Source organism: Meriones unguiculatus, chromosome 10 (genome assembly GCF_030254825.1).
Source record: "Meriones unguiculatus strain TT.TT164.6M chromosome 10, Bangor_MerUng_6.1, whole genome shotgun sequence".
In the NCBI taxonomy this organism is placed as follows: Eukaryota; Metazoa; Chordata; class Mammalia; order Rodentia; family Muridae; genus Meriones; species Meriones unguiculatus.
In genome coordinates, this window is record NC_083358.1 from 32,443,319 (window position 1) to 32,461,478 (window position 18,160).

The following is an 18,160-nucleotide window of genomic DNA, read 5'->3' on the forward strand; positions in this document are numbered from 1 at the left end:
ATCTTACCATGATGGTGTCAGCACTTGTCCAGTCCTAGCGGATGTGCGAAGTCAATGCTGCTCTCAGAGACTGGCGGGCAGAGCCTACCTGGCCACATGGTTTCTTAGAGCCCGCTCAGTAGTTTAGCTTGGCCCCACAAGCTGGGAGCATGGGCCCAGAGGTGGGGTGGGGGATGGACTCTGTCTCCAAGAAACCATCCCAGCAGGGGGACTAGAGACATGCTCACTCTGAAAAGCAACTTGTGTACGTGGAAGGAGGTACTAAGCAGGAGGCAGCCAGGGGCTACAAACCAAGGACCTCATCCTCTTGCAAAGGGGAGTCTTCTTAGTCACACCCAGAAGGCATCTTCCAGAATTACTGTCAAGACCAGGTAATACGCACATGTCATGCCGTTCCTCTTAAGTCCTCGGGTCCAAATGTTTGCTGAGAGATGCCATGGTAACCATGACGCCACAATGGAACATTCTTCCCAAGGCGTAGAAGAAACTCCACTGTAGAGCTCTGTTGCATAAGGCCACAGTGAGTTCATTTTTCTTTTAGTGGGAACAGTTCACAGAACTATTTAGCACCATCCTGAGGACAAAAGAAACATCTCATGTCACGAGGGGAACATGGTGACTTAGAACTGTGCACGGTTTTCTTAGGTTGTGGTGCATAGTTGAGCACCAGGAAGTGAGGTGATGTTCCCTGGGGTTTGGTGGTTCAGATAGTTTTTGAGCTCCCATTCCAGATTCACTGTTTAGTTGCTGTGTGACCTTGGGCTGTTACTCGGTGTCTCTGGGAGTCAGTTTCTGAGTCTGTAAAATGGGGATCATGAGCGTGCCTGTGTCTGAGGTGGCTATATGAACGGACTGAGCCAAATGCTGGAACCGTTGCTGGTGAAGACATCCCAGCAGGACTTAATGTGAGGTGGGGTTTATTTTGTTTTTATTTTTCAAGACAGGTTTTCTCTGTGTAACAGTCTTGGCTGACCTGGAACTAGCTCTGTAGACCATGCTGGCCTCGAATTTACAGAGATCCACCTGCCTCTACAGCCCAAGTCCTGGTATTAAAGGCAGGTGCTACCAGGCCCAGCCCTGATATGAGTTTTAATAGAAGTGTGACGTCACTGCATGTCACTCAACCTTGGGGGAGCTCCCACCAAAACCCTGTCTTTTCTTTCAGCAGTGTTTTATGGCTATAGAGTCAAAGCAAGGGTTGAATTCCACAAATCCAAAACCAACCCTTTTTAGAGAACCAACTCTCCAGCACACCCAGGGTCCCAGGCTGCTCTGAGAAGAAAACTGGAAAAAGCAGACTACCCTCTCTCCTTGGGCCTTCTCACAAACTTCTGGGCGAGCATCGGAGCCATACAGCCTCTTCCTGCCCATGACTGCACAGAACCCAGAGCTGGGGATGTGACAGGTCCGTTTACTCTGTCTGGGAAACTCAAAGGTGGAAAGGAACAGGCTTCTACCATGGGGCTCCGCCCCCTCGGGAAGCAGGGGAGCCTGCCTGAGGAAGGTGGTGGAGTCACGGCTCTTCTGTCTTCCCAGATGCCCATGGTGCTCGCTGCATTTGTCTCTGGGGATGACGGGGATGAGCGGGATGCTGCTGCTGCTACTGTATATGTCCCACTCAACATCTGCCAGTGAGTGCTCCCCTCCCAGGGCAGTCAGTGACAGGTGGAGCCTGGGGTGGGGTGGGGTCAGGGTTGGCAGGGTTATCCAGGAGTGGTCCTTACTGTCCAGAAAGGGACTCACTCAGCAAGGAAGACCATCTCTAGCACTTTGTCCTGGGAGGCATGTGTGAGTCTCGGGAATGAGGTAATGCAGAGTGTCAGGCAGTGGACGAATGTGGGTCTAATTCTAAGGGTGGGAAACAGGAAAATCAGCAGTAGGGTACAGAATGGCCCGTGGGGCAGGGTGATCGGTGTGAGAACCGCCTCCCACACTCAGCTCAACCTTGCCCGCCTGGGATACATTGAGCTCTGCAAACTGTGGCCCTGAGCAGGACTAGTCCCACAGCAGCAATGTTTCCCAGGTAGCAGAAGTGGTTGCTACCACTAATATGTCCAGCCTAGGAAGGGGCAGGTGAAGAGGGAGCAGTTGACTCAAATAGGCTCTGTCCACCTTTGTGCCACTGACTAGATGGGAGATCATACACACACACACACACACACACACACACACACACACTGTATATAGCTCAGACCCAGAACAAAGGCTTGGTCCAAGTTTTCATCATGGCATTAGAGATAGAATCAGGCACAAGGCAAGGGACTCTGAGCACGTCCTCTGCTACTGAGCCACCGCCCCCAGGACCCAAGTGGGTGCTTTGGAAAAGGGGATGTCGTCACATACACGGAAGTTCTTGGCTTGGGAAGGATCGGCTAATGCCTGCATTATAGGTCACCAGTGTCCCCAAAGGAAAACCAAGGCATACACAAGGAATCTCATCGTTGGTATTTCTGATGGAGTTAGTGTTCTCCCAGAAAAGTCTACGTTTGGAAATTTGGTCTCAGGATACCCCATAATGAAGAGGTCCTCTGTTCTGTTCTGTTCTTTATTGGTTTGTTTATTCATTTGTTTGTTTATTTATTTATTTTAAGGCAAGAGTCTCACTATGTAGCGCTGGCCACCCTGGTGCTCACCAGGTAGACCAGGCTGGCTTTGACCCACCTGTCTCTGCCTCCCCGAGTGCTGGGCTTAAAGGCATCTGCTGCCATCCCTAGCCATACCTGAGCTCCTGACAATACCATAGATGACAGCGGGCTCTATGTTTGGAAATGGCTTTGCTGCCGACATCCATTCTGTCACCACCAGACGAAGCCCTTCCATCCTTCATGCTTTCTCTTCTGGATACTCAGCACAGACCTTGGCTCATCTCTCTCTGCATGGTCATCAGTCCTTCACATGTCACTGTCACAGATGCTCAAAGCCCATCCCTACCAGCTTAGTCCCCAACCCTGTGCCTGGCAGAGCTCTGTGCAGGCTGGATGAATGGCTGAAAGGGCACTCACTGGGAGTCCAATGCAGAGGACCTACATGGCACGGAGACCCAAGGCCACTGCCAACACAGAAATAAGCATTGATCTGAGAGCAAGCAGGGAGATGGTTTGTGTTTTTGAAAACAGAATGACCAGTTTTGCCCCAAGGCTCAGCACAGTGACAGAGATGTAGTTTGCATGTTCCCATAATTCCCTGCAATCTTGCAACAATCCCACATGGTGTACAGCTAGGCCTGTGACTACACCATTTAAAAGAGGACCAGCATCAGAGAGAGTATAGTGGCTTCTCTGAGATCTCAGCACACCAAGAGACTGACTTGACTTTGCAGCCTGCATCCAGGCTCTTCACAGATACAAATCAGGGTCTAGCCTGGGGAACTTCTAGCAAATGCATTGCCCAGAGATTCTTGTAGATGCCTGATGCTCTTAGGGTGAAGAATCTCTACGATGAACTAAGGAACTAAGGGGTCCTGTGGGCACCAGAGTGCAACAGAACAAGGTATCTCAGTGCCTGAGGGAGGACACAGGCCAGTGGAGGGAGTCAGCAGACTAGAGGAGTAACACAGTTCACGAGGTAGCTTTCTTGCTATGAGTGATGCCTGGAAAGTGGGGCCTCAGCTCACTCAACCCGGCACTACAAGAAAGTCAGTCCCTGATCTGGCCTTGCCCTCCCTCCTCTTGCCTCCATGATCTTTGCTGTTCTAGCAGTCTCCATGTTGGCATGAGTATAGAACCTTCAGGACAACACAGGTCCATCTGACCTCAGGCTGGCAGAGGGGGCATATCGTTTAAACTACATTGTGCTCTCCCCAGAAACAAAATCCAGGCTTCCCAGGGGACTGCTGAGCTGGACAGTCAGAGGCTGTCCAGAGGCAGAGGCTGAGCGGGATTGGAGAGGGGGACACCGACAGCTTCCACATGCCAGGACTTTTTATCTTCTTCACGACAGGATGTCAGGGTGTAGGGAACTGGTGGAGCAATTTTACTCATACACCAAATAACTTATTGAACACCAACTGGATACAAGGCACCACGCTAGCTCCTAGGGACACACTAACGAGCAAAACGGACCTGGCAGGGGGATTCATGCGTGCCAGCATCTTGCAGGGGAAGCAGGGAAAGGCCAGAGTGAATCTGAGGCTGAGGGTGTCTAGACACAGATGATGACAAGTTGAGTGGTGGGGTTGCATTCCTCTGTTGGCTCCGTATGTTTGCTGTCCGCAGGACGCAGATACGGGCTACAGGCCCTAAAGAAAGCTGGAGACCTGCATCGATCAACAGCAGTGCCCAGGGCTGGGGGAGAACTGTCCCAAGTGGTGAATGCTGACAGGGCTCTAACCTCTGGGCCTCAAGCCCCTTTCATACTCTTAAGTTGTTGGGGGGCCCCTAAACTAGTTTTGCTCGGGGGGGGGGGCTTTGTCCTAATTTTACTTCTGCTGCTAAACACTGCGCCTGAGGGACATCAGTCCCACAGTCACACCCACAGTCAAGAGTGGAGAGAAATGAATGTACCCTTGCTGTCTGCTTGTTCCCTCAGCTCACTTTCTGTATTTTTTTTTTTTAATTGACAGCGTCTTACCATGTGTCATCTGACTGCCCAGAACTCTCTAGGTAGGCCAGCTTGGCCTCAAACTCCCAGAGATCCTCCTGCCTCTGCCTCCCAGAATGCTGGGATTACAGGCGAAATCCTACCACACCGGGCGGCTTCTTCACTCTTGAACAGTTAAGGATCCTAACCTGTCTAGGAAATGGCGCTGCCCAAAGTGACCCGGTTGTTCTCATACCAAATCACAGTCAAGACAGTCCTCAGCAGACATGCTCTCAACCTAACCTCATCTCGATAATTCTTCTTTAAGGCTCTCTTCCCAAGGGATCCTAGGTTGCATCAAGTTGATAATTAAAACTAACCACCACAGGCTGTATCTTCCACATTTCCCATAGTATACATTAAACTAGGAAAAGCTAAAGCACAAGAATAAACAAATTCGTGCATGCATTTAGCCATCAGGATGATGACATCACAAATCTGGAAAATTGTACCATACACCGGTGAGAGGAGAGTTGGGAAAGCAAGCAACAGCTTTTCCCTGAAGAAAGGGCCTAGACTCCGTGCAGGGTGCCTACATACGGGTCCAGCTTTTGACACCCGCTTTTGTAAAAAAAAAAAACAACAACAAAAAACAAAAAACAGGTAAGGCCTAGCAAGAGGCACTGCGCTTCGCAGAGGAGCGCCGATAGCAGAGTCTAAAGACGTTTAAAAGGTTCAGAGATGCCACCAAGCATCTTTTCTGTGGAAGATCTCCTGGGTGGTAGGGTGAGCCCCAAGCAAAACAGGAGTCCTGAGGGCTGGGGAATGGGGCGCTCTCAGGGGGCCGGCCGCTTGCCACACAGTGAAGCCTATGCTCCCTCTGCAGTTTGCGGCATGCAGAAAGCCATCATCACGGACGAGTCCACGGAGAACATCGTCGGCATCAACGAGTTCCCCTGGGTGGTGTCCATACAGGACCAGCATTACACCCACCTGGCGTTCGGCTGTATTCTCAGCGAGTTCTGGATCCTCACCACCGCCTCCTTTCTCCAGCACAGGCTAGTGCTCCCCCTGGCGGAGGGGTGGGGATGAGGGGGGGGCGGTCCTGCAGGCCTGGGGACAGGTGAGGCCTGTAGAATAGACTCTAGGTGTGCCGGCCTGAGCCAGTGGCTCACGGGACTTTACTCTGCGGCCTGAGGGTGGCACCAGCGAAAAGTGAGATGGCATTTGTTGTGTCTAGGGAGTCCACTCGGGATTTTTGCCGCAGTCACAGAGATGTGGATTCTTCCATTCTATCCACTGGGTGTCCTTTCAGGATAAGTTAAGGAAGTCGGCAGGAATCCTCTCAAGACACCTTGGGCCTCCTCACAAACGTCACTGCCACAGACAAGAATGGCATAGAGAAAGACGGAGGGAAATTAGAGCCACTCCCAGAATGCTTTTCTCTGGGTGGTCAGAGCACTCACGATTTCTTTAATTGTGCTTGTTTCTGTTCCCCAAATCATATATCATAAGCTCAAATTCTTACAAACAAGAAAAAAACATAAATATGACTAAGGAAAGTATTTGGCAAATATATTTTCATGATTTTGCAAGGTGTAGAATACCTTACTTCTAGGCCAGTGACCTTTAACTTTTGAGAACCAGATAATTTCAACCTCTGGGGAAGGGAAGTTTCATGTGCCAAGTTGTTGATTGGGTGGCTAATTACACAGAAAATGCCAGAAAGAAAGTAAACATCCAAGGGATATTGTGACACAGACCTGTGATCTCAGCATGTGGAAGGTGGAGGCAGAAGGATCAGGGGCTCAGGGACATCCTTAGCTGTATGTTGAGTTTGAAGCCAGCCTGGGCTACATGAGACTTGGCCTCAAAAACGAACACACAAATGAGACCTGATAGACTAGGATCAGAGGGAAGGGGAGGAGGATCTTCCTTATCAGTGGACTGGGAGAGGGACAGGGGTGGGAAGAGGGAGAGTGGGATTGGGAGGGGAGGAGGGTGGGAGGTACAGGGGAGATACAAAGTGAATAAACTGTAACTAATAAAAATAATTTAAAAATGAACACACAAAACAAAACAAACAAAAAGAGAATATCCACTTAGCACAGATAAGCAAATTATAATTTATTATTGCACACTATATGTAAGATAGTTTAATATGCATTTCATGAATGGAGAGAGAAAGCATAGAGATTTGTTTGCACGTGCATGTGTGATGTGCACATGTGTGTGATGTGTGTTTGCATGTGTGTGGGTGACACTTCCATTGCTCTCCACTTTACTAAAGGAGTTCTGTCCCTCACCACAAAGCTCACTGATTTGGCTGGTTGTTGTTTGGTTGGTTGGTTTCCCAGAGTTCCCTGTCTCTGTCTCCTGAGTGCTAGGATGGCAGGCAGGCCACTTAGCTCTTATGTGATTATTAGGGACCCAAACTCTGGTCCTCACACTTGCATAGTAAGTGCTTTATCCACTGAGCCATCTCCCCAGCCTGAAAGTATGATCAGTTTAACTGGCTAGAGAAATTGTAATAGAAACATCAGATAGAATATTCTGTAGCTGCTGAATTCTTTTTTAATTAATTATTAGTATTTATTAGAATTTATCCAATTTGTATCCCAGCTGTGGCCACCTCCCTTGTCCCCTCCCAATCCTATCCACCCTCCCTCTTCTCCCCCTCCCATAGTCCACTAATAGTGGAGGACCTCCTCCTCTTTTATCTCACCCTAGCCTACCAGGTCACGTCAGGACTGGTTGCATTGTCTTCTTCTGTGGCCTGGTAAGGCTGTTCCCCCCTTCTTAATACTTGTTTTATGTATTTTTAAACTATTATTCTTCTATAGTGCATGTAAAATAATGAGCTTCACATGACATTTTCTTTTTATTTTGGTGTATTTGATTTTCAAGACATGGTTTCTCTAAAATTAAATATTTTTATAAAATATATTTTGATCATGTTTCCCCTCTTCCCCAACTCTGCTCCACCTCTCTACCTACTCAACTTTCATCTGTCTTTTCTCTCTCTTTCAAAAACAAACAAACAAACAAACAAACAAAAAACAAAATCCCACAAAACAGAAGTCAAAACAACCAAGTTAAAAGGTCAATAAGATTAAAAAATGCCAAATGAAACAAAAAGCTCACAAAAAAATACCACTGAGTTTGTTTTATGCTGGCCAACTACCCCCTGGGCACGCGGCCTTCCCTGGAGTGTCGCTGATATACCTGGCAACTCCACCGGAGAGAAATGATTTTCCCTCTGCCAGCAGGTGCCAATTGCAAACATCTTCTTAGCTATGGCTGCCTGTAAGTCCAGAAGCAAAAACAAACAAACAAAAACTTCTGACACTCTAACCTTGGACTTTCTGTGTCCATTTCCCCTTTCGGTGCTGGGACCCTGTCTGTTAAACCTGTGTGGGTCTGTCTAGGTGTGCTGCCACAGTCTCCGTGTGTTCATACGCGCTTCAGTCCTTTTGTGCCTTGAGAACATTGGTTCCTTGGAGCCATCCATCACCTCTGGCTCTTACGCTCTACCTCCTCTTCCTCATAGATCCCTGAGCCTTGAGAGGAGAGGTTTAATGAACACATCTTATTTAGGACTGAATGCTCCTAAGACCCTCACTCTCTGCACATTGTCCAGTTGTGGGTCTCTATCTTAACTCCCACCTACTACAAGAAAAAGCTTCTTTGATGTGGTTTGATCAAGGTACTGATCTCTGGGTATGTCATTGGGAGTCATTTTATTGCTGTGCTCCTTTCACCGAACAATATTAGGTTTTCCCTCTCAGGTTTTGGCCACTTTCTATCAGGTACGGGCTCTGTCTCATGGAGTTGGTTGGCTACTCTGAAAATGTTTGTGTCACTATTGCACCAGCATATCTTGTAGGCAGGTTGCTGTTATAGGTCAGGGTTTATCGATGGGTATTATTCATGATTACCTTTTCCCTCTGGTGCTGTGCAGAGTCCCTTCCAGCACCATGAACACTAATCAGTACGAGTGAAGCTTCTGGTTAGGCACCAGACCAGCTTCTCCTCGTTCAATGAAATAAGTGATGTCTTCAGCAACAGGGCTTTACCATCAAGTTGTGGAGGGTAACCAATAGCCTTGGCAATAGTCTGTGATGTTTGAGGGGGCCCATGGGACCTCTTTGGTCAATGACTCAATAATATGTAACCCATACTTGATACTGGAGGTTTACTTGGTGGCATAAGATGTCTAGTTTCTTATGGATGCTTCACCCTTAACCAATACTAGTCAGAATTTATATATATATAATATATGCAATATTTAAATGCATATAATTTATAGGTATATATTTATATATTATGTATTATATTATATAATGAGCATGTAATCATATATATAATATGTAGTATTATAGAGCCTTGACTTTTATTATTTTAAAAAGCTTCATATTTCTTTTTCTTTCTGACTCTTATACTTGTGCCTTCAACCCTTTGACAACAGTTTTCTGCTTCTCACTAAGGAAGCACACCTGATTCTCCAAGGACACATGCAGCACACATGTCGCCTCCGTAGGCCCTGACGATGTGCTTCTTTGTTTTAGACTTCTCACAAGGACTTGGGTCACACAGCATGAGCCCCTTGAAGTCTGCCCGGGCACACACCACATGTGGATTTTGGTGCTTCCCCAACCATCTTGGTAAAGAAGTAAACAGTCCTATTGTCAGGGGTTCAAGAGAGCCTAGTTCTGTTAGAGGCTGTATTGTGGGAAAGCCAACAATGGTGTGTCATTGCTGGACCATTCTGAGTGTCTCTAAGCACTGTCTCTTGAAGAGCAGAGTTTATAATGTTTAAGTGGTAATCCATGTATACGGGTGAATATCCACAAAGAAGCAATGATACGCAGTGAAAATGTCCCCTCAGTCACTGTTTCTTTCCTTTGTGCTATGTTCTCTCATCAGTTTCTTGGATGTTCCTCTTAAAAAACAAAAACAACAACAAAAAACAAAAACAAACAACTAATGTGTTCATGGATATCTATATATGTTCCTATACCGATTTTTATGTCTATTAACATAGATAAAATTCTCCCTCCACTAGTCAGCTCAGGTTTTCATAACACAATATCATAGACTGGGCGGTTTAGCCCTGAAAGCCCAAGGTTAGAGTGTGGGCAGGTTTGTCTCTTTCTGGACTTACAGGCAAAAGCCTTCTAGCTGGGTCTTCACATGGCTATTTCCCTTTGTGTGAAAATAAGACAGAAAACAGATTGTGGAAGACCCCTGACATCAACTCCAGTCCTAGACACAAATATATACACATGTGTATACATATAAACACATATACACACATATACACATGCACAAACACATATACACATACAAATACACATACACACAAATATACATATATACATGCACACACTTACACATATACACATACATAAACATGAAGAGAAAAAAAATATATATATATATATTTTTATAGAGGGGAAAGGGACACTGGTCTTTTTGGATTAGGCCCTAGGTACCTGTCTACAAATGTGAAAATAAAGGCCTTGCCACCAAATAAGGTCCTGTTTTCGGAGATCACAATGTGTTCTAGAACACTATACTGTAGAACCCTCTCATTCCCAGTTCATGTCTTTTTTATGGCTCACATTTCTTTTCTCATAAAGACTTTCTAGGTGTCACTTTGCCCCTCCCATTGCCATTCTAGCTTCTTAAGTATTTCTGTGGAGAAGTCTGCAGTGATTCTGACTTTACGCAGGATGACTACCAATGCTCATATGCCAAGGAGATGCCCGGCTCGCCCAGCTTCTGCTGTTATCCCTCACTTCCTTTTCAGTTAGGCAAAAATTTCAGTGAGACAAGTGAGATTTCATTTTCACGAGCTAGACAATAAAGTGTATGAGTGATTTCCTCTTTGCCGGACTGGATGTCGGGCTATGCCAGATGGCTCCCGTCTGTCACTCCTGATCCACACTCTACTCATCCCCCCTCTGGTGGCCCCAGGCGGTTGACCTGTGTGGGTGACAGACAGCATCATACTAGTTATAGCTGGGTGTCATGCAGACACATGCTAACCATGGCCTGGAGAGGAGTGTAAGGTCAGGGTCTGTATTCTCCTGAGGTGAAGGGCAGATTGTTTTCCTCATCCAACTCTGCCTGACCTAATTCTCCTCACCTAGGGAGGCAGCTATGTCTGAGATCTGGGCTTCTGAAACCATGCCTCAGTGAACGAAATGAAAGTGCAGCTGAGCATGATTGCCAACATCAACCTCAGGCTTCCACACAGGCGCACACACAGGCACATCTCCAACACACACTCATGCACACACATATACACCTGTGTGAACACACATACAAATACACACATGCACACACACACAAGAAAACTTTGCTAACTTCTATCTCATCTTGGTCATTCTCAGCCTGCTTCCTAAGTCTCTCTCTCTCTCTCTCTCTCTCTCTCTCTCTCTCTGAAATAGGATTTTCCTATGTAGCTCCTGGCTGTCCTGGAACTCCGTCTGTAGACCACGCTGGCCTCAAGCTCAGAGATCCACCTGCCTCTGCCTCCCGAGTGCTGGGATTAAAGGCGTGTGCCACCACACCTGACTTTACTTTCTAAGTCATCATGCTTTCTATTCTCCTTCATGCTACTTCTAACTTGACCTTCACTCTTATCTACCTTTTTTGCTGAGAACCTTCTCGCCCAGCTTCCTCTGAGGTCAGCGGTAGCAGGTGTCATCTACCATCCCAGCTGTCTTCTGCTGGCCTTTGCTCAGATGCTAAGTGTTGACTCCTCTTTATGGTTTCATGCTGTGTGCATTTGCTTCGCATTCTTATAGTTTCTTGAATGACTCCCCAAGGATGAAGAAGAGAATACCCAGCTTAACTCCATCACTCTTAAGTCCTGTCTTTCCACTCATAAGCTATATCATATCACTCATGGAGTATGGGAGGAGAGATGCGTTAAAATAAGTGCTAGCCAGGCGAAGTGGTACACGCCTGTAATCCCAAAACTCAGGGAGTCAGAGGCAGGAGGATCTCTGTGAGTTCGAGGCCAGCCTGTTCTACAGAGCACATGTAGGGCAGCCAAGCCTACACAGAGAAACCTTGTCTCGACAAAAACAAAACAAAACAACAACAACAAAAGTTAAGTGCTAAGACTATGGGTGAGAGTCCAGATTATGTATTTGGTATGATTACTCCTATGTTTAAAAAGACTATTCATATAGAAAAAGTTACCCAAAAACATGTGGACAAAGATGATCTTTGGTTGGTAACATAAATGGTATTAGGACAGAAGAACAGAAGAATCCCCCAAGAGGCCTTGGGCTCACTGGGGAGAAAACAAACCTGGAAATTCAGAAGAGATTCCCTGGAGACTGAGTTCAAAGGTATGAGTAAAAGCCAACCCAGGAGCTGGAGAGATGGCTCAGCAATTTAAGTGCTCCTTACTCTTTCAGACAGCCCAAGTGTAGTTCCCAGTTACTCCAGATCCAAGGAATGCAATACCCTCTTCCTTGGCAGGTACTTGTGGTACACACACACACACACACACACACACACACACACACACTTGCATGCACTCACATATATGCATATATACACACTCATGCATACAGAAATGCATGAACATAAATTAAAAATAAACAAATATCCAGGGATTGGGTTGGATGAGCATGCCAGATTGAAAAAACCAGGATAAGTGAGAAAAATGGAGGAAGTGTGAAGCTTCCTTCCTACCTTGACTTCTCAAAATCCCTTTGTTGTCTTTCTCTCTAGGAAGAAGCTTATTGTTATTGTTGGTATAGCTAACATGGATCCCAAAAAGACTGATCACACAGAGTACCCGGTCCATAGCATCATCATCCATGAGAAGTTTAATAACCAGTCAATGAGCAACAACATAGCCCTCCTGAGGACAGAATCTGCCATATTTTTCGACGACCTGGTCCAGGCCATCTGTTTCCTGAACAAAAAGCTCCATAGAGAATCCGTTTTGAGGAACTGCTGGGTAGCAGGATGGAACCCCACGTCTGCAGTTAATGCATCCCTTCCCCTAGAGGAGGCTGAGTGTGCTGGCAGTGGGGGCGACTTGGATGAATTTCTTTAGGGCTTGTCTTAATCATTCAGGATGTTCAAGGTTTTAGAGTTGATTCCTAGTGCTTGCCTTTGTGGGGGTCTTCCTTTCTTCCCTCCATCCCTTCCTTTTAACCCTTCCTCTCTCTCTCCTCTCTTTATCTTTTTTTTTAGCTCTATACCCGAGAAGTATACAGGCAGCAGACTGCTCACCAAGTGCTGGGAGGGGCGAGGGGGCTGGGGTTGGATGGAGTCTTACCTAAGCCACCATTTTCTGTCATTCTTGGCGTTAGGATGAAATGAAGAAATGTTTATTCTTTAAGTGTGACAGAAGGGTGAATTGTTCTGTCTACAGATTCAAATTCAGAGATAGTTTTCAGTAAACACTCACAGGCTCTGAGTTTCTATGGGTAAAAAGGATGAATAGAAACATGTTCTGTTCACTTCTGTTTGGATATGTGAGTTGCTGTTGTGTTGACACTGGACCGCCTTCTTGTTAATAATTCTTGGCCTCTCTGTTGCATGGTCCAGACAGGAAATCGCATGACAATGAGTATCCTGAGGAGAATCTCCGTGAAAGACATTGCCATGTGTCCTTTTAGAGACCGGAAAACAGAATGTGCCAGCCACTCACATAAGAAATCCAACCATGTTTGCCTGGTAAGAAGTTGATACAATAGAAGCCAAATTTTGAAAGTAACCATGGGCTGCACCAAGGGATCCCGGGAGCGTCTCCTTACTGGACACTGGGGAATGAAGGCAGGGACAGTGATGTAGGATTCATGTCTCTGGTAGGAATAGCGCTTAGAAGAAAGCAGGCATTCAACTAAAAACCTGCTGAATGGCTGAGTGTGGCAATTCATTCCTGTAACTCCAGTGCTCAGGAGGCCAAGGCAGAAGGATCGTGAATTTAAGGCCAGCATGTGCTACATGCTGACACCCTGTCAGGAAAAGCGGAAGTCTGCAGAAAGGACTGTACGGAGTTTTCAGTGTAACGATTAAGCATATCCAAGTCACAGATGTTTGTTAATGAGATAAAAATTGAAGCTGTGAGTCTACTTCTACCCGTGGGCGTATATACCCACCTCGTGTGTGCATGCCTACAGAGCTGGAGTCACCGTATCCAGCAGCTATGAAACATGAACTCTCTTTTGAAGCCCTGTTTACCAGGAACCGGGGATTTCTTCTATAAGAAGCCCTGCTCTCTACAGAAACAGGAGCTGCAGAGAATGACTATTGTCTGAGCAAAACATGCAGAATTCACCACCATCTGGTTCAGGTCCCCTGGTGTCTAAAGACTAAGGTGGCTTACCAAGACTGGTAAATTAGAGCAAAGAGAAAAACTTCAGGCAAAGCTCTCCGTGTCTCTCTCTCTCTCTACCTATCTTTGTCTCTTTCACTTTCTCTCTCTCTCTCTCTCTCTCTCTCTCTCTCTCTCTCTGTGTGTGTGTGTGTGTGTGTGTGTGTGTATCATATGCATATATATTCTGGGGATCAAATCCAGGACCTAGAGGATGCTAGGTAAATGCTCTACTACTGAGCTACATCCTCAACCTAAATCTGCCTTTCTAAGGTGTTGATCACCACTCTCTTCAAATAACCTTCAAGACTCCTCTGGTCAGGATGTTTTTCCTCCAAGAGGAAGGCAAGACATTTTTTTAAGAGTAAAGAACACATACTCAGACACACAAACACATTTTCTAAAAGCCTTTGGATCTCAAAGGCTTGATGGTTCTCATTAAGCAGCAAGTTTGCTCTCCCCGGAAGTGGCCCAACGTTGATTGGCTGCTTTGTGCTTTGCTCCCTTTGGGGGAAGGGCCTCAGAAACTTCCTTTGTTTGTTTGTTGTGTAGCCTTAGCCATCCTTGAACTAGCTCTGAACAAGCTGGCCTCCAAGTCACAGAGATCAGCCTCTGTACCATGAGTGCTGAGATTAAAGGCATGCACCACCACTGCCCCATCTCAGCACCTTCTTAAACTGAATAATGTTCTAAAAACAGTAGAAAATCCCAGTAGCAATCATTCCACCAACCCAGTACCATACTTCATTGACTCTAAGTTGCCATCAGTGTAGACGCTGGCATAATTTTACATAATGCTAAGAAGAAAAAAAAAATAGGACGATGTCGGTTAGAATTTGCTACCAATGGATACAAAACAAAATTGTTTCTTTTTTTTTTAACTGTGGCACCCTCTTGAAATATTTGTTTTGGCATATGTATGTGTGTTGTACATTGCAGCGTGCACATATATGTGGCTTCATGTGTGCTTGACTAAAACCATTATCTTCCTAGATTGCTCCCTACCCTACTACTTGAGGCGTGTCTCCTGATTGAGCAGCTAGCCTTCTCCCCCAGTGTGTCCCACCCGGCCTCCTGAGCCCACGAGGCATTTGCATGGAGTCTCGGCATCCAAGCCTTAGCCTCCAAGCTTGTTCAGCACGTACATTACCCTCGGAGCCATTCCCAGGCACTAGCCCTTAGCCTTTGAACTGAATTCTGATCACAAAACATCTAACGGTGACCTCTGCGTTTTGAATGTTTTCCTCTCTTGGAGATGTGATCTGGCGTCAGGAGTCTGGAACACCACCTTTGTTGGGTGTAGAGGAAACTCCCAACTTCAGAGTCCGACTAACGATTTTCCCCATAGATGCAGAAGAGCCTCTCTTTGCTCTTTACCTTTATAGTTCTTACAACTCTCAGAGGTTTCATGAGATGTCAAGGGAAAGGACCACCCAGAGAAAGAAGCCCCTTTGTGTGGTAGCTGCCCCTGACCCCAGGAGGTAAGATAGCTGCTTCAGGGGCCCTGGGCCCGTGGCCTCTGCAGCTTTTACTTCAGAAACTAAAAATCACAGCTCTACTTAGGTGGGGGAGAAGGGGGAAACAAACAAACAAACACCCTAGTTCATTCTGAGCCTGGGGTTGGTAACAAAACCATGTGCTCGCCAGGGCCATCTGTACACACCACTGCGTGTCAGGGCCGTCAGGATGTGTGTCCTGAATTCCACCTCTTGTCTTCCTCGAGGGCAGTTACCATTGGCTGGGGCAGGACCAGTGAAAGGATGGAGAGACCACACCATTCTACAGCAAGCAGCTCCGTGCCCCAAGCAACCTTAGCGTGCTACGGACAATGCTCTTTCAGCAGTCCCAAGTGACTGAACTCTGAAATAACGTTTCGGCCACCTGCCATTTGGCAGTTTAGTGTGACACAGCAGGCTATGAAGATAAAAAGGGGGAGGGGAACACAAGGTTGCTGTGCAGAACGTATTGCCCATAAACTGGCTCTGGCCTTCTGAAAGGCCAAACCCGGGCATGACCATGCCTCGTCTCTGCCCTGCTTGCAATCACGCCTTCTACCATTCATTCTCACCTTGGCTCTGCCCATACTTCCTAAGCAAAGAGAAGGACAGTGGGGTGAGGAGGACAGCCCAGGCAGGCCATGACCCTCACCTCAGGTGGGAAGCAGCTGGGTGGTCGCCCATTGCCTCTCTGCTTCTCGTCCTTGAGTCGGTCTAAACTGTTTGCTGCTGTCGTGGCCACCTTGCTCACTGGTTGCCTCAGTCCGAACAGCAAGAACAACCTCATTGGCCAGCTTGCCTGGCTCTTCCAGTCAAGGGGGTCACAAAGTAAGCAGGATGAGTCATCCTTCCCCTCTCTCGGACCAAGAGGGACCACGAGGTGAGAGTGCGGCTCTGACACATTTGGCAGCGGAGGCCTGGGGAGGGACAGGTGGCGTAAACATAAACCTAGTCATTATCTTGGGACTTTCCCTCATTTACTCAGATTTCTACAGAAAAACTGTAGCCGTTACAATCCCTCACCCTGATCGTAGCTAATACTTTACTGAGTCATACTGCGTGTCCGGCACCAGAGCTGCTGCACAGGTCCAGGGCAGTAACTCATCCCCACTGGATTGGCAGCAGGACCCTTGCCCTGGCCACAGATCCAGCTCAGTATACTAAGCTTCTGCCTTCTTGCCTTGCATGATATAAGGTGTGTGTGTGTGTGTGTGTGTGTGTGTGTGTGTGTGTGTGTACACGTACATACGAACCCCATCGGAGAGGAATTCCTGAGCCCCTGAGGTCTGCTTCTTCAGGAGAGGGGAAGGCTACAGAACATCGGGGCTGATGAGCACAGGGAGTGACTGTGGCTATGGCATGGGGAGGGAACCTGTGGTTCCTGGAGGGGCTCCCCTCCATGCAGCTACTCCTTAGGAAGAAAGAAAAAGAGGAGAAAGGTTCAGATGTGTGGTTGTTCTAAGCCAGAATGGAAAGAACTCATGATATTTGAGGAGTAGCCAAAAGAGAGGTAAGACTCAGAGTACTAGAAAAAGGCAAGAGAGTGAAAAAAAAAAAAAAATAGCCAGGAAGCTATAGGCAACCGAGGGGCCAGGGCCACAAATAATTTGCATAACACTAAGAAAAATTGGCCTGAGGAAGTAGCTCAGCTGGAGGGTGCTTGCTCTGTGTAAAGCCCTGTTTTCAGGGATTTGATCATCCAGCTCTGCCTAAAAAACCCCCACTGTGGTAGCAGGCCTGTACTCCCAGCACAAGGAGGCGGAGTCATGGGGCTCAAGAGCGCAAAGCCATCTTTAGCTACATAGTAAGTCATAGGCGATCCACACAAGAAGGCAAGAAAGGGGGAGAGGGAGGAAAGCGGGGCTAAGGGGGAGGCACCCTTGTTATAGTTGGTGGTGGCTGTCTAGATTTGAAATGGTAGCCTAGAATTTGTTCCATTTCTGGAGAGAATCAGTGCAAAACTTGCTAAAACAGACACTGGCGCAAGGATCTGCCGGGAAAGACGTTTTTCTGAGCCCTAAGGCCCTCTGCCCTTTCTTGCAGGGGGAAGCAGGGAACCCTATGATGTGCCAGGCCAAGAACTTGGACCTCTGGGTCCTGAGGGGAATCCTGACCGACGAAGGCAGCTTGTGCCCTGGCCTGTTTCTGTACACTGCTGTGGAGGAATATAGTGACTGGATCATGGCCAAGGCGAAGAAGGCTGGCCTTCCGCTGTCCCCACTCAACCCCTGGGAGAAGTTGGTTCCTGAGTTCTCCTTTGACGAGTCAAATAACGCCCTGACAACGATTGCGTATTCTCTACAGAGCTATTCTGAGTGGCCTAAATCCTACTCCCAAGGACAAAGAATGTCCACAGTGTACGACCAACCAACACAAAACGAGCAGAACTTCAGGGCAAATGGGCTTCAGAAATTAGACTGGCCTTCGAAGGTGGCTGTTCAACCCATGTACTATGACTACTACGGTGGAGAGGCCGGGGAAGGCAGGGTTGTGGCTGGCCAGAACAGGCCGCATTGGTCCCAAGAAAGGATCTTGATGTCCCTCGTGCTTGTTTTCTTGGGCAGCGGTGTCTAGCTAGGAGCTAACCTATCACCACAGAGAAGAAGCTCAGAGTGCAAGCTGCTAGGCATCTGCCGTACTGTTCTGGTGTCTGCTCTTGTTAGGGGCCACCTGGGTGGCCACGGGCAGGCCCACGGCAGCACCGGGCTGGCTCTCCCTCCTCTGTCCCACTCCCATATGTGGGAAGGTCACTTTCATTTATGCTTGTGAACTAAATATGGGCTAACAAGTGTCA

The 18,160-nt window shown here is 47.3% G+C and overlaps 1 protein-coding gene across 2 annotated transcripts; it reads left to right on the plus strand.

Annotated features, from left to right (window-relative positions):
- The first annotated feature begins 1,558 nt into the window (after positions 1-1,558).
- On the plus strand, positions 1,559-17,940 carry Prss54 (serine protease 54). 2 transcript variants are annotated; one of them, XM_021641554.1, is made up of 5 exons: positions 1,559-1,631; positions 5,405-5,576; positions 12,274-12,532; positions 13,102-13,230; positions 17,410-17,940. In XM_021641554.1, exons 1-5 carry the CDS (start codon positions 1,571-1,573, stop codon positions 17,938-17,940), a joined length of 1,152 nt encoding a protein of 383 aa, XP_021497229.1. In that variant the 5' UTR covers positions 1,559-1,570. The 2 variants fall into 2 exon arrangements, with proteins under 2 accessions (XP_021497229.1, XP_021497228.1); XM_021641553.1 differs by having other exon boundaries at positions 1,571-1,631; positions 5,405-5,580; positions 12,278-12,532.
- The last annotated feature ends 220 nt before the right edge of the window (positions 17,941-18,160 follow it).

What these genes read in the sequence shown, in the direction of transcription:
- Prss54 (XM_021641554.1), top strand. Translation starts at nt 1,571, where the DNA reads ATGACGGGGATGAGCGGGATGCTGCTGCTGCTACTGTATATGTCCCAC. An exon ending in GTCCCACTCAACATCTGCCA is followed by an intron (nt 1,632 to 5,404) that starts GTGAGTGCTCCC and finishes CTCCCTCTGCAG; the next exon opens with TTTGCGGCATGCAGAAAGCC. An exon ending in AATCCAACCATGTTTGCCTG is followed by an intron (nt 13,231 to 17,409) that starts GTAAGAAGTTGA and finishes CCTTTCTTGCAG; the next exon opens with GGGGAAGCAGGGAACCCTAT.